The following is a 24,906-nucleotide window of genomic DNA, read 5'->3' on the forward strand; positions in this document are numbered from 1 at the left end:
TGTCATGAAATGAACTGAGGGACTGGCTCTTTGGAGAGACAATAGGGTATGTGAGATATGGGTTTTAGAGTAAGAGACTGGAGTTCAAATACAGGTGACCAGTTGCAAGATCTCCAATGAGTAAACTTCTTTGTACTTGAGATTCTTTTCCTCTCATACAGGAACAAAACTTCATAAAGTTGTGAAGATTAAGTGAAAAACATGTAGCATAAAAACAGCCAGCCCGTAATAACTGTAGAAGAAATGCTAATTCCATTTATACGCTACCTCCCCTTCCCATTCATTCATTGGGCAAGTGTTTATTGAACATGTACTATGTGCTAGGTACTGGAATTAAAGGGATTAACAAGATAGGGGATTTGGTGTGGAAGGGATTCACTGATCACATAAGTGCCAAGTCACATGCATGTTATAAAAGAAAACCACAGGGTGCTTGGGAGCAAATAAGAGAGAACTCATTTTGCCTGGGGCCGCACGTGACATTTCACATTCAGGTAAAGGAACCATTAACTGTTAGTCCATCCACCTGATCCCTGTTAGGACTTGTCCCTGTCTGGCTGGGCCCGGCTTTTTCTCTCCTGACTTTATTGATCCTGCTCTTGCCCTGGCATCAAATCGCTGGTGAATTTTTGTTCTACCCCTTCTCCCTCCCTACACAGGATTTGGATAAGCAGCAGTAACTACTAGCTCACCAGAGCGGGACAGGACAGTATCAGTGCCCTGCACAAGGCAGTGTGCACAGGAAGGAACCACACAGAGTTAACAGAAGGGCCACATGGAAGTATAAACATTTACTGCTTGGCTTGACAATAAAGGAAAATGAACATAACAAATTCCCCCAATTCATCTGAATCGTGAAGCTTCTGTAGCCTTTCGAGACTGGATGGAATTAGAAAGGAATCTACACAAATACAGCTTTTACATGTTTTCTGGTTCTGATATTAAAGCCAGTAACAAATCCTAAAGCTTCCATGAGATACAGCGAAACTGAAATAACAGAGTCATCCGTTTCATAAACACTCGTAGACAGGGATATTTCAGAAGTTATCTCAAACCTTCTCAGGGCAAATAAAAGCCTGCACTTAAGCTCTTGTGACAATTAATATTAATTCTTACGCTTGATTAGAAAGTCTGATCTTCTCTCCCCACTTTTTTTTTTTTTTTGGAAGCAGGATAAGAAAAAGGGAAATAGTCTTTTGTTTATTATGAATGTCCTGTTTGTTATCAAAGGTATGCTTCTAAGCTCTTTTAAAACAGTAGGCTTAGAAAGCATAAAGAATGTAAAAATATCTTGAAAGAATTTAACACTTCATCAACCGTAAACTTCTGACTACAAGGACCTCTTCCAGGTAATGTAACACCCATCCATGTACTTAATAATTTTTACATGTTTTGCTTTCTTCACAAAAAGATTAACAATAAGGTTGTAATTTTACTAGTCTGGATTTTAGACGGAAGCCTAAAATATTTCCACAACAGAAAATGACTTACTGAACGGAATCAAATTGAAGCGTAAGGTATACACTCCACTGTAAACTGAACTCTGAAAATGTTTCAGTGTTGTCTTTCAGAATCTAGAAATTGCTAGTTTGAAGGACAACCTCTCTCCTGGATACTTCCAGTTGTCAAGTGAGTTTAAAAACAAACAGAACAAAGTCTTTGAACTCCACATGCTCAGGGAACAGGGGGCTTCAGCTCTTGCACATGTTATCCTATTTCATCCACAGCCCAACGGTATTTTATTAAAATGTCAGCCTTTCCAAAGCTTAGCTGAAGAAATCATACTTAAATCTTTGACATTTTGAAGGGACTCTTAACATTTTTCCCCATCGCCAATGTGTCACTAGACGAATTTTAATGCAAACCACATTAAGAAATTCAGATGACCTAGAAATGGATGACTCTCATTGACCAGCCGAGATCTCAGCAGACTCTGTTTCTGGGTAAGTTGTATCATTAAAAGAAAGTAAAAAGACGTGCAACGAAGTATAGGCCCATGTTTACTCTTCAACACATGCCTTCAAACAAAAACACACTTAGGGCTGCAAAATGATTATTTAAAACATGCAGTCACAGCTGTGCAGGCATTTGCCTTTGAGCAGCAGACTCTAAGCCAGCCCCTCTCTGCCTGTGTACCCCTCGGAGGACCGTCTGTGACGGTGAAGGTTAGTGTTCCTCGTTCTGATGAAAATACCAGTGAAAGAAGAAAGACCAAGCACCTTTCTCCAACAGCTGTCATCTGCCGTGTTATCGTATATGAATCTGGGCGTTTATAAGGAAAAACTTCAAGGGCAATATTAATGAGGACAAAATCTGCCTTAATGGAAAATGAAATCGGAAACATCATCACATCCATTCACAGTGGGCATGTAAATTCTAGCATCTCAATCTGATGCTCTAGGAGACTTGGAAAAAGTAACAAACAGAATTCTACTAGGGGTAACCAACCTCTAGACTTCCTTTCCATCTCTGAGATTTAGGAATTCGTGCGATATTCTCAGAAAACCAGATTAACTATTTGGGTTGTATAAGTTCTAGAAAGTGCTCCATATATTAAAAAGTAGGAAATTATGATAGACTGTAGACAAGGGAAAGAGGTTTAGAAATGGAAGACAGATCTTTTCACAGTCCTTCATTAGTAATAAAATACATTTCTTTCAGTGAAGGAGACACATGCCGTCACAAGTAGAAACACAATCCTAATCTTGTGGAGTGATGTCTTTTTTCCCTCCTTTGGTGCAGTTGTGAAAGAAAGATGACACAGAGAGCTTAGTCTGGATTTTAACTCACTGCCTAATTTTATCTCCTAGCTGAAATTACCATGATTACACTGACTATTACTAGTGAGTGCTTCAGGAGTGCCAACAGGTGTTGGTAAACGCACATGCACGACACAGTAAGAATAGATCCTGGCCCATGGAAGAAAGACTTGAGATTCCTTCCCCAGGATGCATCCTCTGCTGTGGGAGCTGTCCACAAAAACACCGAGGTAAACGGAGTTCAGCACCCATTTTGTTTGGGTGCCACTTGGAATTTATGAGTTAGTTACGTAGTTCATCCACAAAGGCCGCTCTCTACCCTTTTATCTCCTAAAGGATACGAGGCATAAAAGGGAATAACTGAGAAGAACTCTCTAGGAGGCTGGTAAAGCCATTTTCTTTAAAATGAGGTTCAGTGGCATGATGAGTAGGTGCTTGCTGTGAGCAGAGGAAGAGAGCAGAGAAAGGAGGAAACAGAAGGAAACTAAAACAACACTATCATGGGGATGCTGGGCTCTGAAAAAAGGTGACTAGAGACAAGGAAAGAAGGGCTGCTTGTTGCCTGGGTCTCAAGGAAGGAAGCATAAACGAGTTGGAAATAAGAGACGAAAGCAGAGGCTCAGAATCTGTAAAGTCAAAAAGCAACAGCCTCCCTTCCCTTCGCCTGGCTGGGTTAATGAAGGAGTGCATGTGAGAAACTGCTCAGAGGAGATACGGGGAGTCTAGGGCACGGCGCAGGCGGGGTGTCAGGTGGCCATTCATTTCTAGCAATTTTATGCCAAATTTTACATGAGTGGGCATTTTTCTAAGAAGGGGGTCCATAGCTTTTGAATTCTTCATTTGCTAGACTGGAAAACTTTATGGAGGTAGGAACTGCAGCTGTTATTAAATCCCAGCTCCTAGCACATCACCTGCACATAGTAGGACTCAATATATATTACTGAATAAATCCATCAGTGGGTTAGGTTAGTGTATAAAAAAGATGAACAATCACTGGGTTAGACGGGAAGTTCTATGTATAATTAATATATCAAGAGTCAGAATCCAAGAACAGGTTGAGGAACGCTTTAACCCTTGCCAAAAAGAAAGCTGATTAATAAGATTGAAGGTGCAGCTGGAAGCATTTGGAAGTACTGGATTACATACACATGCATGAATGAAAAATGAGGCTCAGAACCCTGAATGGAAGCCAGCGTCGGGAGCAAAGGAAACCAAATACTTGGGTCAGCAAGGCTATGCCCCCAGAGGACAACAGGGAAGCCAGGAAGGTCACCAAAACTTTAAGATATAGACCACAGAAGGGAGCTAGATATTTTTTCTCTGTTGTCTACTTAAAACAAGACACAAAACTCAGAAAATGAATTGGATTTAATAACTTGAACTGATTTTATGTTACTTTGAAAATTAATGAGATCATCTCTTTGACACATCCACTAAAATTCACTATTTATTTTAATCACTTAAAAACTGCATGAGATCATGGAAAATAAAACTAGTAGCTTTGGTATTTGTTTTGTCTTATGTTATGGAAAACCTAAGGAGTAATCTCCATGCTATTAAAGTTTATCCTCACAAGCAAAATGAAAGAATTTCAAAAGCAAAAGAGTGGAGTTCTTCTGATTTCTCAAGGAACCTTCATGTCTTGGCATTTGTCTTTCTCACCAATCACAATCCCGTCACTGAATGTCATCACCCCTTATTGATAAGCTAATAATACTTCACACTAACTCTCAAGAATGTAGGGACAGACCTGTCACAGTCAAAATCTTACTTGTTAGCTACTCACCTCAGAATGCTGGGTCTGTCTGCAGTCCTTTTCATTTTCTTTGCTACAAACAAAGTATCATAAGATGTCATTCTGTTTTATAACAATGCTTTTCATTCATTGAAATTACGATCTCATTTATTTTAGAAGCTCAGTAGCTCTCAATAAAATTCTTATGAAATTCAAAAACAAAACAAAAACATTAATCAAAACGAAACAAAACTAGAAACAACACGAAACAGGAATATGGTTATCTGCCTTTAACAGCACCACGGTAGATTTTTCCATTTAACCATTTTCCTCGCTATAAAATACTGTTGGTAAACATATAGTCCTTTAATTCTACTCATTTTAGTTCTTACAATGCACATTGCACTAAATAAAAAAAAAAAAAGTCTATTCACATTCTTATAAACAGTGTAAGGAGAAAACTCTAAAATTACCTTCCATCAGACGTCAGTTCAACATCATCAGGTCCAATCCTTTCAGGAGATGGTGTGGGATTGAGACTTTCCATATTCTGTAACAAAATGAACCATTTGTTGCCCAGTAGGAATGGTAAGACGTATGCAACAACAGACCCTCCTTTCTTTAAAATAGAAACATCGGATAACAAGCAGATATTACTTCTAGTCATCAGAGTCCTATCTTTAAAATTATGACAGTTTATTAGACACTGCTGGCATAAAATTATACGCTGAACTTTACCATTCCATTAACAAAGATATCTGATAGCAGCACAGGAATGGTCATTGTGGTCTATAATGTTCTTGTTAGTTATTATCCACATTTTATAGCTAAACATAAACGAAACCCAGACTCCCAGAATACCAGGGTGGCATTAGAGCTAGACTTGAGGAACCTGACCTCCAATGTGATCAGAAGCCAATGTAACATTCATTGTCTATTTAAAATCTTTTCAGTCTATATTGACAATATGGTCTGGGGTAATATGTAGCTTGTATCTAAGCTGTAAAATAGCCATAGAAAGACATGGAGTTAACTTGAGAACCTTTCTTTCTGTGATATTTAATGTTAATCTTTATATTAGCCAAGATGGACAAAAAAATATAAACACGAAACTTACTTCAAATAGCGTGTATTTCAGGCTGACCAAGAGGGCTTAATGCTTTATCAGGAGGTATATTTGTAAGGTTTTCTAACTGCCTCTGTAAAAACGGCCAACAGTTTCTAAATACAACTCGGGTGACTGAGCACAAAGTAAGCCGTCCCCAGGCAGGAAGATTACAAATATGCAAACAGGAGCTCGTTTACATTCGGGAGACCCAAATACAGAGCTGCCTTGGAGATCGGGAACTGAATTTCGTTGAAGTCAAAGATTCATATCTGCATTAAAAGACCATTAAGCACAATCCATGTATTCTGTGTTATCAAAATAAAGAACACATAGTGAAGCAACATGTATTCATCTACATGTTTATAATCTCTCCTTATGAAAAGCCCGTCGGAAAGTATATCTGATTAAGGTTCACAATGATCCCATGAAACTGACATATACAAAAATCTTCACAAAATAAGACTGGATAACTAATCTTTGGCTTGGTAAATATTTTCCATTTATGGTGGTGTGGCCAACCTGTCTGGAATTCTAAAAGTTTAAAACCCTAGGCTCGGGACTTCCCTGGTGGTGCAGTGGTTAAGAATCCGCCTGCAATGCAGGGGACACGGGTTCGATCCCTGGTCCAGGAAGATCCCACGTGCTGCGGAGCAACTAAGCCCATGTGCCACAACTACTGAGCCTGTGCTCTAGAGCCCGCGAGCCACAACTACTGAGCCTGCGCACCACAGCTACTGAAGCCCGCGTGCCTAGAGCCCGTGCTCCGCAACAAGAGAATCCACCGCGATGAGAAGCCCGCGCACCGCAATGCAGAGTAGCCCCCGCTCGCCGCAACTAGAGAAAGCCCGCACATAGCAACAAAGACCCAACGCAGCCACAAAAAACAAACAAAAACCATAGGCTCCATCAAGAATAAAAACAAAGGGAGACAGCATCCCATAAGAGCTATAATGGTGGCTTTGGAGCCAGAATGTTTCAGTTGGAATCTTAGCTCCACCATTTACCAACTGTAAGACCCTACCTGACTCTCAGTTTCCTCATCTGGAAAAGGGGGATGGCAACAATAAACATAGGGTGGTCATAGGATTAAATGAGATAATACACGTAAAGCATTAAAATACTACCTTGTACTTTTAATGAACAGTAGCTGTTGTTGTTGATGTTATTATGACTTCTAAAACTGAAATCTCCACGGAAATATTTTGCTTCTATTTACCCACAGTTAAGATGATGTTCTAGGAACTAGAACAAGCACTGGTCTGCCATTACTGCACACCAATTTACATGTTTAGATAATTTACACAGTTAGATAATTTTAGAATGGATCTGAGAAATAAAAAAAAAATTATAACCACATCCAATTATACTTACATTTTTATACCTCTAAAGTTTGAGTTAGAAGAGGCCTCTCTACAATGGCTCTCATGAAGCCAAAGTGTAGCTGCTCTTATTACCTGAATGTGATCTTCCTCATAAAGAGGGATCTATGACAAAGAATCTTTGTTCTCATTGATAATCTTCAATAGATTATCAAAATCTTTAGTGTAAGATCTAGTGCAATAGCATTAGGTTTTCCTGATGCTCTGAAACATGAATTCCTAGGGGAAGCACAACCCTCTACCTTCAGATCACTTTAAAACACTATCAATGAAATACATTTATAATTACAGTAAATACAAATGACTATTTCAGCAGAAATAAAAACCTTCAGTGCTTCCCTGGTGGCACAGTGGTTGAGAGTCCGCCTGCTGATGCAGGGGACACGGGTTCGTGCCCCGGTCCGGTAAGATCCCACATGCCGTGGAGTGGCTGGGCCCGTGAGCCATGGCCGCTGAGCCCGCGCGTCCGGAGCCTGTGCTCCGCAACGGGAGAGGCCACAACGGTGAGAGGCCCGTGTACCGCAAAAAAGGAAAAAAAAACCCAACAAAACCTTCAGGTTGAAGCTAAGAAATATTCAGAAAGAAGGAAGAAAAAATAAACCATAATATTCTCTAAATTTAAAGATACTTCAGTTAGAAAAATGTTAGAAGACTGATTTTTTCCCAAAACAGAAAGAACCAAGATTTAAGCAATATAGGTTTTGAGAATTATAGAAAAGAGATAGCTATGTTTTACAATAAAAAGCTCTGAGAAAAGCAAGTGTGAAATGTGAGAAATTTTAGCTGATTTCCAGGGTTAAAACAAGCAGTAACTTCAACTCCCTCGCCCCCCACCCCCGCCACTTTTTAAAAAATGTTTGATCTGTGTTTTTTATACCTCTCCAAGGACCTGAGTTTTTAATACATGTAATTGACAAAGGGTGACTTTCAGTATTGTTCAGTATTCCTCTCTAAAGCTTTACAATAATTCCAGTTTTCATGTTGTCCTCCACATGACTGAGACTAGTGAATATTCAGTCTGCTTTCACCAAAGCAGCATGCAAGTACGCCGTGTTCCTTTGCTAAGGTAGTTGGGTTGCCCCTATACCTCTGGGAAACAGGAATCTGGGAAGAATGTGTTACAACTGGCAACCTACCCTAATTTTTTCAGAAGGAAAATAATAAAGGTAGTGAAGATCCAGGAGTAGAGTAACAAAAGTACCTCTTACCATGGCTGCAAAGCATTTTATAGATTCTAACTTGCATCCTTTGCCTAAGGGTTTAGGGAGGGAAGGTTAAGAAATAGATCAGCAATTTCCCCACTTCACTGAGATGGGGGGAAGGGGAAAATGGAATGTACAGGTCAAAATATTGGCTGAAATGTAGAAAGCTTCCATTGTAAGAGAAGTATGCTACTGGACTTTCAAACGCTCTGTAGTTGTTAATAGTGCTGGTCTTATGAGAAACGCCGACTCCATGCCTTTTGAAGGTTTTAAACTGTTTTATGTCCCAAACACTTCTCTAGGTGTGGTAAAAGAGTAGGTCATCGATGTTTTCATTTATTAAGTTGAAGTAGTACAATTCTTATTAAAAATAATGCCTTATTACATTAACTTAATTTTAATTAGTCTTCTAAAGTTAGGATCTTTTAAAGGTAATAGGTAATTTTAAGAAATAGCAAAGAACAGATTACGTCTTTATGTAGAATGTGATAAATTTGCTTTTAGAATTGCATTAAAAAAAGACAGATAGGACTTCCCTGGGGTGGTCCAGTGGGTAAAACTCTGTGCTCCCAATGCAGGGGGCCCAGGTTCGATCCCCGGTCAGGGAACTAGATCCCACATGCCGCAACTAAGACCCGATGCAGCCTAAATAAATAAATATTAAAAAAAAAAAAGACAGATAAAGCCTAGTTCTGCCTCATAGAAGGCCTACCAGTGACTTTCAAAACATACAGATTTTCTATGATATAATTTACTTGGACAATTTTTGGGTGTCAGAAGAAACAATTTTAAGAACCACTCTCCTCAATCATAAAAATGACCTCAAATCTATAAAGAGCAAAAGCTTTGAAAAAATTAGCTTTAAGACTGTGGAATTTACTTTCAATTTTTTCCCCTGGCCCCATCTCTGTTTTGGCATTGACGGCTAGGCTCAAAACTTGTTTGACCACTGAAGCACTTGAAAACACCTGGAGCAAAACCAAATTTGTCTTCTAAAACTATAAAATGCTGACAAAGCCTTTACAGAGGACACTCAAACAATGCCTTCGCTCAGTATACAAACAGCTCAGTCTGAAGGCTGCATGAACACTGCTAGTCAAAACAAGTTCATTATTCTAACCTTGAGCTCTAAGAGAAGGTATGTGATAATATTCTCATTAACAAAGGATTCATGGCAAATCTGAATTTCTTTTTGCATCCTTCTGTTTTATTATGCTTAAAACTCATAAATTAATCCATATTCAAAAAGAATTCCCGGTACTGTAAGAGGACACCTATGGAAGAGCTGGCTAGCTGTCCCCACAAGTCCGTTCCACCTTTCTTGCACAGCAGTGCGGGAGCCACACGCCCAGCGACAGCGCATCCACAGCCCCTCCGGCAGGTAGATGGGGCCATGTGACCGACTTCTCTCCGACAGGCTGTGAGAAGGGGTATGTGTGTTTTCCAGGCCTGGCTAATAACCTGCCTCACCAGGTTCATGCCTTGACACTCACTTATTCTCTCCTCTTGGGAGCTGGAACGGAGATGAAAACCACGAATGCTCTGGAAGCTACCTGCTAAAGACGGCAGAGAGGCAGTTGGCCTGGGTCCCTGAAACATCGCGTGGAGCAAGTGTTCTAACTCTTCTCCTGAGCCCCAAACTGCTTTAGATTGTCACGGGAGAAAGAAGTTTTACGGTGTTCAAGGCACTGCATCTTGGGTCTTTTTGTTACCCAAGTTACTCTAAGCTATACGGCAACCATTCATTCGCTCCCTTTTTCTAACTCATTTTTTGTGAGTGCCGAGCTATGCTGGGCACTGGCGTACAATGGTGGATGGGGAACCGGACAGACACCGGTCCTTGCCACTGTGACTGATGTATTTTGGTTACCGCTCCAACTGTAGTTTGTTACACTGCTAATATTATCTTTATTTTTAAGATGGGTGCTATCTGAATAGCCCTCAGCACCCTTGGGCCATACAGTTGCCAGAGGGACCCTTTCAAAAGGTACTTCAGAAAATGACTTTTATTCTCTTTAATCTTCGAATGGTTCCTCATCTCACTCAAGGTAAATGCTCGAGATCTAAAGATGGCTACAAAGCCTTAAGGGATCAGCTCCCTTGCTATGCCTCTGACTTCATCTCCTACAACGCTCCTCCCTCAACTCTGCTCCAACCATGGTAGCCTCTTGCACAACCTCTAAAGGCTACGGCTGTTCTCCCTCCACCTGGACAGTCTCTCCCCAGATATCCTGATGGCTCACTTTCTCACCTCGTCCAGGTTTCTGCACAAGCACATTCTCAGTGTGGCCTGATCTGAGGACTCAACCCGTGCAACGCCAACTCTTAACCTCCCGTCCATTTCCCATCTTATTTATCCTGCTTCACTTCTCTCTATAGCACGTGCTGCCATCTGACTATACGTTGACTTGTTTCTTATCTGCCTCATCCTTCGGGAATAGAAACTTCAGGATGGCAGACAGTGTGTCTGTTTTGGTCACCATTTCATCTTTAGTGCCTAAAACAGTGCTTGTCATATAGTTAATTGTTGTATCATTGAAGGAATGACAACTTTTAAATCAGTGGTTCAAATGGTGGGGTTTTTTACATTATATTGACACCACTCAGAGAATCACTGTCATGTAGTTTTGGACAGGAGTTCTTGCTGAGTTATACTGCATTAAAAACATGAGCTGAGGGGGCTTCCCTGGTGGTGCAGTGGTTGAGAGTCCACCTGCCGATGCAGGGGACACGGGTTCGTGCCCCGGTCCGGGAAGATCCCACATGCCACGGAGCGGCTAGGCCCGTGAGCCATGGCCGCTGAGCCTGCGCGTCTGGAGCCTGTGCTCCGCAACGGGAGAGGCCACAACAGCGAGAGGCCCGCGTACCGCATTAACAACAACTACAACAAAAAGACTAAGAAGATGATGATCTGATGAAATCAGATCGGTATACTGAGTGAAAAGAGACCAATGAGGGAAAGAAGATGAGTTTGATCTTCACATGTTGACTTGGGAGGACTATCTAAGGTGAGCTGCAGAGAGCATTGCCTAGATGTTGATTTCTAAGTCATCTGTAGAGAGGTGACATCGGACAGCACGGAATTAGAGAAGCTCTCATGTGAAGTGCTGACGGAAAAGAGATATAAGGCAATTACCTGCATAACATTTACATCTAAGCATGTTTTGTGGAAGATCAGCCAGTAAAGGACACAGTAAAGAAGAATACAGTCATTGAGGTAAGAGGACAAAGAGAGGTCAACATCCTGGAGGCCAAGGGAGAAAGAGCTCTGAGAAAATGAGAGTATCAAGCACCACAGGGACTTCGGGAGCTCAAGGACCAAGCAGACAATAGCACAGCGGTCTTAAAAGACCAGTTCCAACCACATGTCCACCCAGTGACACAGAGAAAGTGGTTTCTTAGAGAGGTCTTTAGAGGGGTAGAATTCAGATTACAGGGGTTGACGAGCAAGTGTGGAAAGAACTGGAAATGCAGCTTGTTGAAAATTTTTGATGGCAAAATGAAGGGGAGAGGTTGGCCATCAGAGCAGAGGGAGTAGAAACGAACTTAAATATGTACTGCTGTCAGTCTTTCCTGCTCTTTAGCACATTTCATTGCATTCAAATCTCACACAAAACCAGAAAGAGATATTAATATTCCCATGCTACAGATGAAGTAACTGAGGCTAAGTAACATGCTCACTTGCCATAGCTATTAAGTGATAAAGTTACAACTGAAATTCAGGTCTGAGTGTAAGACCTATGCTCCTTCCTTGAACCCTGCCTATGGTTTCAGAGGGTATACGTGACATTAAGGAGATGCTGTTTATGAATAAGAGAGCTGCTAGACTATGTTTTTTTTTTTATATATAATGTAAGGCTTATTATAGAATTAGTATAATCACACAAAGAATATTTGGAAAATATTCTTTGGGAGTAACGACTGCCTCTAATACTACCACCACTCCCATAATACAATCATACCATCGTTTTAGGTATATTTGTCTTTTTTCCTAGGAATGAACATTTAAATATATATTTATATACACATATTCATGCATAAATGCATGCACTGTATATACTGCTTCATAACCTACTTTATTTAAAAAATCTATTTATTTATTTTTGGCTGCGTTGGGTCTTCGTTGCTACATGCGGGTTTCTCTAGTTGCGGTGAGCGGAGGCTACTCTTCGTTGCGGTGCGTGGGCTTCTCATTGTGGTGGCTTCTCTTGTTGTGGAGCACGGGCTCTAGGCGCGCGGGCTTCAGCTGTGGAACGCAGGCTTAGTTGTGGCTCGCGGGCTCTAGAGCGCAGGCTCAGTAGTTGTGGCGCATGGGCTTAGTTGCTCCACGGCATGTGGCATCTTCCCGGACCAGGGCTCAAACCTGTGTCCCCTGCATTGGCAGGCGGATTCATTTTTTTTTTTAGATGTTGGGGGTAGGAGTTTTTATTAATTAATTAATTTATTTTTGCTGTGTTGGGTCTTCGTTTCTGTGCGAGGGCTTTCTCTAGTTGTGGCAAGCGGGGGCCACTCTTCATCGTGGTGCGCGGGCCTCTCACTATTGTTGCAGAGCACAGGCTCCAGACGCGCAGGCTCCGTAGTTGTGGCTCACGGGCCTCGTTGCCCCGCGGCATGTGGGATCCTCCCAGACCAGGGCTCGAACCCGTGTCCCCTGCATTAGCAGGCAGATTCTCAACCACTGCACTACCAGGGAAGCCCTATAACCTACTTTTAAGATTGAGGGAGAGTATCGTGGAATCCGAGCTCCACCCCTTATGTGTGACCTTGGGCAGCTGTTTAATCTCCTGTGCCTCAGTCTCCTCATGTTTAGAATAAGAATATTAAAAACAATAACTACCTTATGGATTACTGGAGGATTAAAATTGATAATATATGCAAAGCACTTAAAATACCCCTTGCTAAACATTTTTCACTTTATTCCATAGTCTTCAGAACCATAGTTTTTATTCGATGCATAATATTTTATTGAATTGACATGCAAATGTTACTTATCTGGTCCCCTACTTTTGAACATTTAAATTGCTTCTAATTTTCCATGATTATAGATGCTCACGTGGTGAGCAAATGAATACTTACAGTCTTTTCCATATTTACAATGATGTCTCTAGAGCAGGGTGGCAGAGGTGGGATTATTGGATACACTGCGTGACTGAGTTATAGCTTTTGATTCAAACTGTTAAATTGTGCCCTAGAGAGAATGTTTTTAGAGACAGACATTTTCTAGGCTGACAGAAATAAGCCAGCGGAGAGGAAGCCATGAAAAGTGTCTGCATGAGTGAGGGAGTGAGTTTGTGTATGTTTGTACACGTACATGGGGTGGGGAGATGGATGTAGAAAACAGAATTTCCAAGGATACTTAACCTTAAAGTTAACCTTAGAATTTAGAAAAACCACTTTATCATTTGAGCAGGTGAGAAAATAAAATGGGTGGAGATCTAGAGAAAGTTTGAAGCATGAGTGAGGGAAGCTGCTGGAACACAGGCTGGCTCTCTTAGCTCTTCAAAACAAACCAGGGGGCAAGGTTTCCTTCTGAGAAAGGCTGAAGAGCACAGGTGTGAGCTAGCAGGGCAAGGAGAGAGGAAAAGGTTGGGACCACGGCAATAATTAGAGATAAGGCAGAGCACCTGAATGCCACTCACTAATTTCTGGGCTCTGAATTATCCGTAGTCTCTTAGTCTCTGCTGGTCATGACAGCCCCGAGAGGAAAAAGGATAAGGGAAAGTACGCAGACAGTTCCCACTTTAGAGATTCCAAATTTGCAAGATGCTTTTATAGGTCACTGTGGCTGTGTTGTGGGCTGGTGAGATCACTGTGATATTATCACTCAAACTCTTCAGTCACTCTCTTCTCATTTTCTCTGGAAGATGGTTTGCTCCCATCTCTCCATCAAAACTGCTCTTACTGAGTGAACTCCAGCTTGGTAATCCCAGTGGCTAAGCTCTCAGTCTTCTACTCGGCCAATCATCTGACCTTCTTTCCAACTCGAGATACGTGGTTCACTTGGCATCCAGGACACCAAACACACTTCATTTTTTTCTACTTTGCTGGGGTCTCCTTCTTGAGTCTCCTCTACTGGGACCTTGTCATCTCCCCATCCTTTACACGATCGTATGCCTCAGGGCTCACGGTCCCTGAGGCCACTTCCCTTTTCTGTCCATCCTCGCTCCCTCGGTTATCTCATCCAGTACGCTGACTTCAGATAGCCTCTATCTGCTGCTGGCTCCCACGATGCATCTCCAGCCAGGATACCCTCCCTAAACTCGCAGAAATCCAGCTGCTCTCCTGCTATCTCCTCTTAGATATTTGACGGGCAGCTCAATCTTAACATGTCCAACACTGAACCATGACATCATCACCCAAACTTCTGTCTTCTCCATCTCGGTAAACTGGCCACACAAATCTTCTAGTTGCCAAAAACCTCGGAGTCATCTTTGACTCCTCTGTTACTTTCACACCCCACAGTTACGTAATGTCAGGAAATCCTGTCAATTCTATGTTCAAAAATATATCCAGAATCCACCTATTACCTCCTGACTACTGCAATACACTACTCCAGGAGGACCCATGCACATGTTAGTCAATATGAACAACGCCCCCTAGAGCAGTGCACCGTGCAGCCTGCAAGGCAATACGTGCCGGCTCCGGTATCACCTGAGTTCACACCATCATCAGCGCAAACCTAGATTATTGCAAGAGTTTCCTAACGGGTTTTCCTGTTTCTTGCCCTTGGCTGCTGACTGTCTATTTCCAACACAGCAGTCAAACCAAATTTCAGTAAGTCACATCACCGTTCTACCTGGAACCCTCACACGGATTCTCATCTCACCTGGAGTAAAGGCAGAGTCCTTAACAATAATCTACTTAATCTGTTCTCTCCCCCCTCCAACTACCTCTTTCACTTTCCTCATTCTCTTCTAACCCTAACAGTATCTCTGTGGTTTCTTGAACACTGCAGATAAGTGACTGTCTCGGGGTCTCTGCAACCTGCTGTGACAGTACGGCTCGTTTCCTTACTTCCTCTAGGTCTTTGCACTCAAGTGTCAAATTCCTGGGAGGTCTCCTCTGACCACTCTCCTTAAAATTGTATCCCCTGCCCTCTCACAATTCCTATCCTCATCTCTTGCTTCATTTCTTGCTTAACAGTTATCACTATCTAATATATTTTATGGTTTCCTTTTTTCATCTTGAGTTTGTCTGTTTCCCCTACTGGAATGTAGGCTCCGTGAGGGCAGTGATTTTTGCTTGTCTCACAGCTGTATCCCTAGATTCTGAAATATTTCCTGGCACACAGAAGGCATATAATTATGTATGTTCTTCCAGCTACAGAAACAAAAGTTTAGTCAGTGTATAAAGAACTTGAAGTGGGAGAAGGTTCTGGAGGAGAGTGGGGTAAAGTAAAAATAGAAGGTTAAAAGTAAGTGGGAAGTTGAGATGCACAGCTGCACTTTCAGGACTAGTCTAAATACTAGTCGTTGTTATGTTCCTTAGCTCTTTGCTTTGTGGTGACCTGTGAAGATGAGATTTAAAATTAATGGAATATGAGTCAGAAAAGATCTTTGAGAATACCCTCACTTCACAGATGAGGAAGTTTTGCTTCTGTCTCAGTTGTGTTGACAGGGTTTTAAATTATTCATTGCAACAAAGACACGGTCCACCTAGCTCACTTATGTTAACATGTGACCTGCATAATCCTGGAATGCAGAAACTGGTGGCTAAGGTGGAGACAAACCCCTTTCACAGAAAAAAGACCACAATGGGATTAGGCTCTCTGCTCCAAATGTTTTTAAACAAACACGATGTCCATAGTTTTAGCAATCACACACATATTCTAAGGAATAAATGTACTTTCCCACTTTTATTAGCTATTACCACCTAGCTAGTTAAGATACTATTTCTGGTGGAAAAAAAAATATTGATGAGTTAAGTTCATTTTAAAAGGGATTCAGAGAAGTACATTCTTCTCTGAGAAGCCAAGTGTCAGACTTCTAGTCACTGTAATTCTCTTCGGCACATAAACAAATCACGGGCCAAATAAAGAGCTAATGGAGTTAGTATCATTTAGTTTATTAAAAATGTTACTTTTCCCCCAAATAAGAATTAAGTTAGTGTTAAAAACCATTTAATGTGCAATGGTTCCAAAGCTTACATTCTGTATTGGGAGAACTGTGTCAGACACGGGTCTGAGGTGGATGTCTCTGTCCATTCTAGCTGATCAATTTATTTCTAGAAACAGGGTACCAAGACATTTGGAAGAAAATGGAATAAACATGTTTTCCCCAGATTTGTATTTATGCATATTTTATTTAGGGAATAAAATTGGGAATCTTCTCTGAGCACATGCAGAAACTGACAATGGGAAAATGAGTGGCCCATAAGTTTTGCTAAACTTACAGAAAACCCAGCATGGAGGTAAAAACTGCTCAGAGATAAAGCAGAACAGAGGCTTTACACATTGTAAGAATGGATATTACCTATTACCTATTTTTATTAGGGACGCTAGTTCATGTTATATTATAAAATTCATCTGCAGGTTTTTCTTTTCTTTTTTTTTTTTGGTTACATTTCTTCTAACTACAGGGAATTAGAAGACAGACTTTTGTTCTCACTTTTCAGAGAAACTGAAGCATACACAAAAAAGGATGACATATATTTATAGTTAAACTGCATAAATATTTAGTTATTGACTAAAACTACCTGCTATAGCTTATGTATCAAATTAATGACCCAGAGTTCAGGTCTGAGGTAACCGTGTAGGAGATTAATTTTTTTGTTCCTGAGACATAGAGGAAAGAAACTATTTATAGTGTACAGCTTTGAAATTAAATTTCTGAACACGAAGAGATTTCTGAACACAAAGACAATTGATCCTCGTCCTGTATGTATTCTTCTTTCACTTCACTTTAAGTTCATTTATTAATTTTTTTTTTTTACATATTCATATAGACAGGAACAAATAAAATGGGGGAATAGAAGGAAAACTGCTGTGACAATTTTATTCCAAAAATAAAATTTAAAAATGCTCAAAAGAATGAGAGGAAACTCAGACCGATTTCAATAACATGGAAACCGAGGCATGTGTTGCCCCTTGTTCCTTTGGCAAAGTGTAATCTACCTTGGACTTGCTTCTTATATTTATCAGAAAGAAATACGTGTGTATACTTAGTAGCTCTTAAGGTCTTTTTCAGAACTCATGCTCTATAATTCTGTGAAACTCCACATTGATATTTTTTACAAAGCAAGGAAAAGAGGTGTGATATTCCCTAACTGACCACAAGTAAAGATTTTACGGAAGTATGCACTTACCACAAGACTATCTTGATGTTCACTGAGCTCAGAAAGTCTGGAACTGGATTTCTGACGTTTCGGTTTGCCCCTTTCTCCAATATAACCAGAAGTATTTTCATGTAATTTTTCCACTTCATGATGAGCATTCAAAATACATTCATCAAGGTTGCTGAACCCAGAAGGAATATTTTCTTTGTTGATAGGTCCCCTTGAATTGAAAAAAGATTTAGCTTAATTTTACTTTAAAAGGTAAAAGGGACATTTAAATGACATTGCCACTGCATCACACAGAAAGTCAGAAGAGTGCTTAGAAATTCCAGGTTGCATTTTTGATCAAAATCTGAGCAGAGTGCCACTCCTGAGAGCACTTGGCGCCAAATATATCACATTAAAAGAGAAATCATTCTCAGAGGCAAATCGGCAAGGGCTGTGTTTCTACCAATGAACAGCTTTTGTATTTGTACCAAAAGTAATCTGTATTCAAATCAGGAGAACAGTGCAAACTTACAAAGACATTTCCCATAATTCATAGGTTTTATATAAATACACACACACACACACACACACACACACACAAACACACATAAATCTTATAAAGTAATATAATGTATGAAGAAAAATCTGAAAAGGAAATATGTCTTTTTCTCCAGAATGGAACACTGATTCTCCCAACTGTGAAAGACATTTTAAGCACAGTAGAAATGCATTAATACCTAAATCTGACTGCATTAGATAATCTTGGTAGAAATAGTATAATAAAAACTATGGAATACAAAGCATTTTAACTGAAATATGGATTCATTACTTCCCAGTACAAGTTTCTGGATGTAAGCTTATAACTAGAGTTCCTCATGACTTAGTTTTAGACATTTTAATTATAGAATTTAATTCATTTAATGCTCTTGAAATAGTTTTCCTTAAGTATTTTAACATTCCCTTTTAAGAGGTTTTCACAAAATTAAATTACTTAGAAAAATGTTTATCCTTGACTACATCACAGAACAAATTAAACCATCAGTGCAGCACCATGGCTTGGTCAGGTACAAGTGAATGAGACTTTATACGCTCCCTCATGGTGTGACCTTAAAGGTATCTCCCTGCAGCTAGAGGTTTCCATACTAAGTGAAGTAAGTTAGAAAGACAAATACCATATGATATCACTTATATGTGGAATCTAAAGTATGGTACTAATGAACCTACCTACAAAACAGAAACAGACTCACAGACATAGAGAACAGACTTGTGGTTGCCAAGGGAGAAGGGGGGAGGTGAGGGATGCACTGGGAGTTTGGGGTTAGTAGATGCAAACTACTACACACTGAATGGATAAACAACAAGGTCCTACTGTATAGCACAGGGAACTATATTCAGTATCTTGATATAAACCATAATGGAAAAGAATACAAAAAAGGATGTATATATGTGTATAACTGAGTCACTTTGCCATACAGCAGAAATGAATACAACATTGTAAATCAACTATACTTCAATTTAAGAAAAATATATAAAGGCATCTCCCTAAACACCCAAAGCTGTTATCTTGAAATAAATGGGCTCCAAAGAGTAAAAATAGATGACCATATTTTACTATCAGTTCAATCATATCCCCAAGTGAAAGATAACATTAAATATTTATTCTGCAATTTAAATTCATATCCTATCTTAGATAGGCTATCATGGAGGCAACATTATGAATTAAATATTATCATAATATTTTCAAGTTATACTACCTTTGGTGTCTTTTAATACTCCATATTTAATTTAGTCTTATTTTATACAACTTTTAATGTACAAATATGTAGATTTAGTAAAATTATATAAAAGATGTATATAACATTTATAAGAAATATCCTAAGTATAAAATAATTGAAGACATGAGGAAAAGTTGATAAGGACTCACATGCCGGCACATATATACACACACGCTTAAATCTCTCCCCTCCCTCCACTGGGAGCAGTGCCTTCTGTGGATGGCTAGATGAGTTTGGTCTCGAATTGACAATCATTTGTTTTACTATTTAAATTTGTCTTCTTCTTTCTCTTCATATTTTCCCTAACTCCCAGGGTATAAATCCAACTGTAATTTTTTAATGGAGGAGTTTTTAGGTTTCAAAGTTGTCATGGACTAAATTGTATTCCCCCCAAATTCATATGTTGAAGCCCTACCGCCAAGGTGACTGTATTTAGAGACAGGACCTCTGAGGAGGTAATTAAGGTTACGTGAGGTCATAAAGGTGGGAACATAATTCAAGAGGACTGGTGTTCTTAAAAGAAGAGGCAGAGACACCAGAGAACACAGTGGAAAGGCCATGTGAGGACACACTCACTGAGCAGGCACCGTCAGCACGTCAGAGAGGTCTCAACAAAAACCAACCCTGTCAGCACCTTGCTCTTGGACTTCCAGCCTCTCTGAACCGTGAGAAAACACATTTCTGTTGCTTAAGCCCCCTAGTCTGGGGTACTTTGTTATGGCAGCCTGAGCAGATGAATACAAAAGCTAAAACTTATTTTTAGAAATTAAAAGACCAAGTTTATTTTCTAATCTTTGTAAATAGTGAATGAATCACTGGAATAAATCCTGTCCAAATAAATATACGAAAATCTGATCGTGCAGTTGTGCGCAGGTGGAAATCCTGTTCTCCTCGAAGGAAACTCTTTGCTCTTGTGTGGGTGAGAGCCTCTCACTGCGGTGCCCATGTGACCAGGAGCACAGGTGCATGACTCCTTCCCATGACATGGTGACAGGCTCAGTCACACCCGAAACACTGTGATTTGACCTGAACTTAGATCTCAGTGGCCTCTCACTTTCACCATCTAGATCTTAGTTTTAGTTTTTCTTCTTTTGCGAGTTTCCTCCTCACCCCTACATACACACGTAATGTTCTAGCAATACTGAACTCTTCATTATTCTAAGATAGCACGCTTTTCTTTTTACTTTGCAGTAGGAATTTAATATAATATTTATATAACAAAAGATATGCATAATTTTCTAGTTCACTGTGTTTTGGAAGATTGAAACCATTTTCACCTGTCATGCCTTGCCTTTCTTTTTAAAGAAAAGTTTATTACGAAATTTACAAACATAGGAAAATAGAGGGAATATCACCATGAATTTCCTTATATCCATCACCAAGATTCAACATTTCCATGCTCCTGGCAGATGGTTAATTTTTTAGTAAGAATTAAACTGAACCCTTTTACATAATGAATACATTCCTTAAACTTTCACATTTTTATTGTAACAAATAATAATATAAGCCTGATAATGTTTCCTTATGAATTTAGACAAATAGGAAATCATGTGCACTAAAATGAAGTATTTATAATCTTTGCCCTCTACATCGCTTATTTAAAAAATCTGCCGTGATGATATTATGACAGACTTTATTGACTCTTTAATCTCACCTTGAAATGTGGTGACTGTTGGCTTAAAGGACATTTTTGTAAATAGTTGCAGCTCTAAGTTGTTAAAGGCGAAATAATAGATCATAGATTTTTATTTTTCAAAACACTTTAAAACCACTCCATATGGCTAAGAGCTTTGAATACAGTAAAGTCTAGCTTTAATCTTTCCTTATTTTTTAAGCAAAATCTGTTGGAAATCTTAGATGACGAGTCAATTATGTATAAGCAAACACTGAGAAAAACATACTTACTTTAGGCTATAATAATGATTCTTAACCTTTTTACAACTGACACCATGTCAGTGCATCTCCTGGGGACATACTGAAGAGGACCTTCATGGGGGCAGAAGTAGCAGATCTAGAGCTCTGAGAGATAAGGTCCTTGTTCCTCCAAAGCTGTGGAGAGCTTAGAGCAGCCATTCAGTACGGGCTGAGAGTTCAAGAAGACGGACTATCAAGACACAATAGTGTCAGGTGAGTAGGGGCCTTATGACCAGGAAGGTGAAGCCAACAAGGACCATTTGAAAGGGACTTCTGAACGCCCAGACTACATGCTAAGGAAAAGCATCAGGTGAGACTGTGAGTTACTTCTGCTATAAATAGTTTACACCCCACGATTTTTTCACTCAATGCACAGCTGTGGTTTGACCACAATGAGTGGCCAGAATGAGCAGTGAAGGGACATCAGACAAGAGAAATGAAGGGAAAGGCTAGAGCTTCATGGATACCTCTTTAGATGATTAGACTCTACCATTCCCCACCACCTTTTGTTCCCCTGATGTTGATACTGAAAAACAATCAAGGTAACTTATACCAGAAATATCCCCAGATGTGGGAAACTGTATTTAAATTCTGCAGGAGTGGTTACTCTGTGTTTCATATTTCTCTCCCTGTCTAGCCCCTGTTCACTTTTTTCAAAAAAGTTTTTATTGGAGTAGAGCTGCTTTACAATGGTTCTACTGTACAGCAAAGTGAATCAGTTTTATGTATACATATATCCCCTGTTTTTTGGATTTCCTTCCCATTTAGGTCACCACTGAGCATTGAGTACAGGTCCCTGTGCTACACAGTAGGTTCTCATTAGTTATCTATTTTATACATAGTATCAACATTGTATATATGTCAGTCTCCATCTCCCAATTCATCCCACCCCCTCCTTCCCCCTTGGTATCCATACATCTGCTCTCTATGTCTGTGTCTCTATTTCTGCTTTGCAAATAAGATCATCTATACCATTTTTTAAGATCCCACATATACGCGTTAGTGTATGATATTTGTTTTTCTCTTTCTGACTTACTTCACTCTGCATGACAGTCTCTAGGTCCATCCCTGTCTCTACAAAGTACCCAGTTTTGTTCCTTTTAATGGCTGAGTAATATTCCATTGTAGATATGTACCACATCTTCTTTATCTATTCCTCTGTTGATGAACATTTAGGTTGCTTCCATGTTCTGGCTATTGTAAATAGTGCTTCAATGAACACTGGGGTACATGTATCTTTTTGCACTATGGTTTTCTCTGTGTATATGCCCAGTAATGGGATTGCGGGGTCATATGGTAGTTCTATTTTTAGCTTTTTAAGGAACTTCCATACTGTTCTCCATAGTGGCTGTATCAATTTATGCTCCCACCAGCAGTGCAAGAGGGTTCCCTTTTCTCCACACCCTCTCCAGCACTTACTGTTCGTAGGATTTTTTTGTGTGTAGTATGCGGGCCTCTCACTATTGTGGCCTCTCTCGTTGCGGAGCACAGGCTCTGGACGTGCAGGCTCAGCGGCCAGGGCTTATGGGCCCAGCCGCTCCGCGGCATGTGGGATCTTCCCAGACCGGGGCACAAACCCGTGTCCGTTGCATCGGCAGGCGGACTCTCAACCACTGCGCCACCAGGAAAGCCCTGTTCGTAGAATTTTTGATGATGGCCATTCTGACCGGTGTGAGGTGATACCTCATTGTAGTTTTGATTTGCATTTCTCTAATAATCAGTGATGTTGACCATCCTTTCATGTGTCTCTTGGCCATCTGTATGTCTTCTCTGGAGAAATGTCTATTTAGATCTTCTGCCCATTTTTTTTTTTTTTTTGTGGTACTGCCCATTTTTTTGATTGGGTTGTTTTTTTGATATTGAGCTGCATGAGCTGTTTGTATATTTTGGAGATTAATCCTTTGTCAGTTGCTTCATTTGCAAACATTTTCTCCCATTCTGAGGGTTGTCTTTTCGTCTTGTTTATGGTTTCCTTCGCTGTGCAAAAGCTTTTAAGTTTCATTAGGTCCCGTTTATTTTTGTTTTTATTTTCATTACTCTAGGCAGTGGATGGAAAAAGACCTTGCTGTGATTTATGTCAGAGAGTGTTCTGCCTATATTTTCCTCTAAGAGTTTTACAATATCTGGCTTTACATTTAGGTCTTTAATCCATTTTGAGTTTATTTTTGTGTATGGTGTTAGGCAGTGCTCTAATTTCATTCTTTTACATGCAGCTGTCCAGTTTTCCCAGCCCCACTTATTGAAGAGGCTGTCTTTTCTCCACTGTATAGTCTTGCCTCCTTCGTCATAGATTAGGTGACCATAGGTGCGTGGGTTTATCTGTGTAGCCCCTGTTCACTTTTGACCTTACCCTGCCGTGCTCCTCCCTGGCCTGCCCCAGGTACCCACCACCACCAGGACCACTGTCCAGCTTTGTTCTACCACGCTCACTATCGCTTCCAGTCTCTGCTTGCTATCCCTCTGTCCAAACAACGAGGGTGGAAAGCACGATGTCGTGACACACTAAGGCTTTTAAAAAGGCAGTGTTGCTACATACTGTGTGGCAGAAAAATGAGGCAGAGGCTAAGAACAGTGTTAGATGAATAATTGGTACTCGCTGTATAACACAATATAGGCCACACAGACTAATTATATACCTAAACACCTTCTATAAAGCTTAGTCAGTAGCTAATTTTACATGTAAATATGTCCCGTATTATAATTTTCCTCTTTTCTAAAGGAAATACTACAGCACCCCCTCCTATCCACCAGCTCTAAGACAAATATTTTTTAAAACGTGCTGCTTATACCACTTGAAAAGTCAGTGGGTTATATTACGGATACTTTTTAATTTCTAAAATTACATTTGTTAATATAGCTCTTAAACATCTTTATAATGTGCAGCATGGAATTTATTTATACTATTTATCTTTTGTATTTTCTTTCAGCAAAGAGAAGTTGCTTTTTTTCCATCAACATTTTGAGGTAGATTCTGAGTCCAGGTGAAAAGGAACGAGGCAAACTAGGGCTTGGTTTAGTCTTTATCATTTAATAAGAATTTCAAAATAATAACTTTATAGAGACTAAATGCTACAGTAGATAAAACTTTCAGGAAAAATATGGGACTACAGTCTATTATATATAAATGAATTTTCCTTGACAATTTAAATCATGATTATTCAATAAGATGAATGGTAATTATTCATTTGTATTTTACCAAATCTTTTAACAGAGAATAAAATTTGTTGTAATACTCTTCTTGAAATTCATGCTGAGAGAATGCCTTAAAATTAGTCATTATAATAATAAAGAACTCAAGCATTTCCTCTTTTGTTAGACTTAAGCTCAATCTTTCTTCTACTAAAACATCATCAACTGTCAGAGCATTACAGTAATATTCTGGTATTTAATCAGGTCAAAATAGTCGGGAAACCTACTGGCTCATAAGCAAGTCTAATAGCCAACTGAATGTCGTCCAACAAGGAAAAAACCGTCTCTGGACAGGAATGTGGCAATTTTCTCCTCCAGTGCTTCAGAATCTCTCTAAATATTGACAAGATATTCATGAGGAAGCCATGAAATGTATTAAATCAGAGGTGGCTTCCCATAACATACAAAACATCTAGATGAAAAGGAAATGTTTATTCAATCACTTATGAATTTCTAAATGCCAGCCAAGTTTAGAAGGGTCAAAATGAAAACTTAAAATGTTAACCTGAGTACTGAAATGAGAGTGTCTATAACACAGTCACTAATTCGGGTGTATGTGTGTGTGTATATATATATATATATGT

General features: G+C 39.8%; 1 protein-coding gene across 2 annotated transcripts in view; it reads right to left on the minus strand.

Moving 5' to 3' along the window:
- FAM13A (family with sequence similarity 13 member A) overlaps positions 1–24,906 on the minus strand; it is a 331,803-nt gene that overhangs the window by 38,419 nt on the left and 268,478 nt on the right. For both annotated transcript variants that reach the window (XM_027116910.1, XM_027116911.1), the window contains exons 11-13: positions 17,487–17,676; positions 4,968–5,044; positions 4,546–4,588 (exon numbers count right to left, since the gene is read on the minus strand). In XM_027116910.1, coding sequence (XP_026972711.1) covers positions 4,546–4,588; positions 4,968–5,044; positions 17,487–17,676 — 310 coding nt within the window. The remainder of the gene's footprint in view (positions 1–4,545; positions 4,589–4,967; positions 5,045–17,486; positions 17,677–24,906) is intronic.

Source organism: Aethalodelphis obliquidens, unplaced genomic scaffold (assembly GCF_003676395.1).
Source record: "Aethalodelphis obliquidens isolate GAN/ISIS:26980383/991018 unplaced genomic scaffold, ASM367639v1 scaffold17, whole genome shotgun sequence".
In the NCBI taxonomy this organism is placed as follows: domain Eukaryota; kingdom Metazoa; phylum Chordata; class Mammalia; order Artiodactyla; family Delphinidae; genus Aethalodelphis; species Aethalodelphis obliquidens.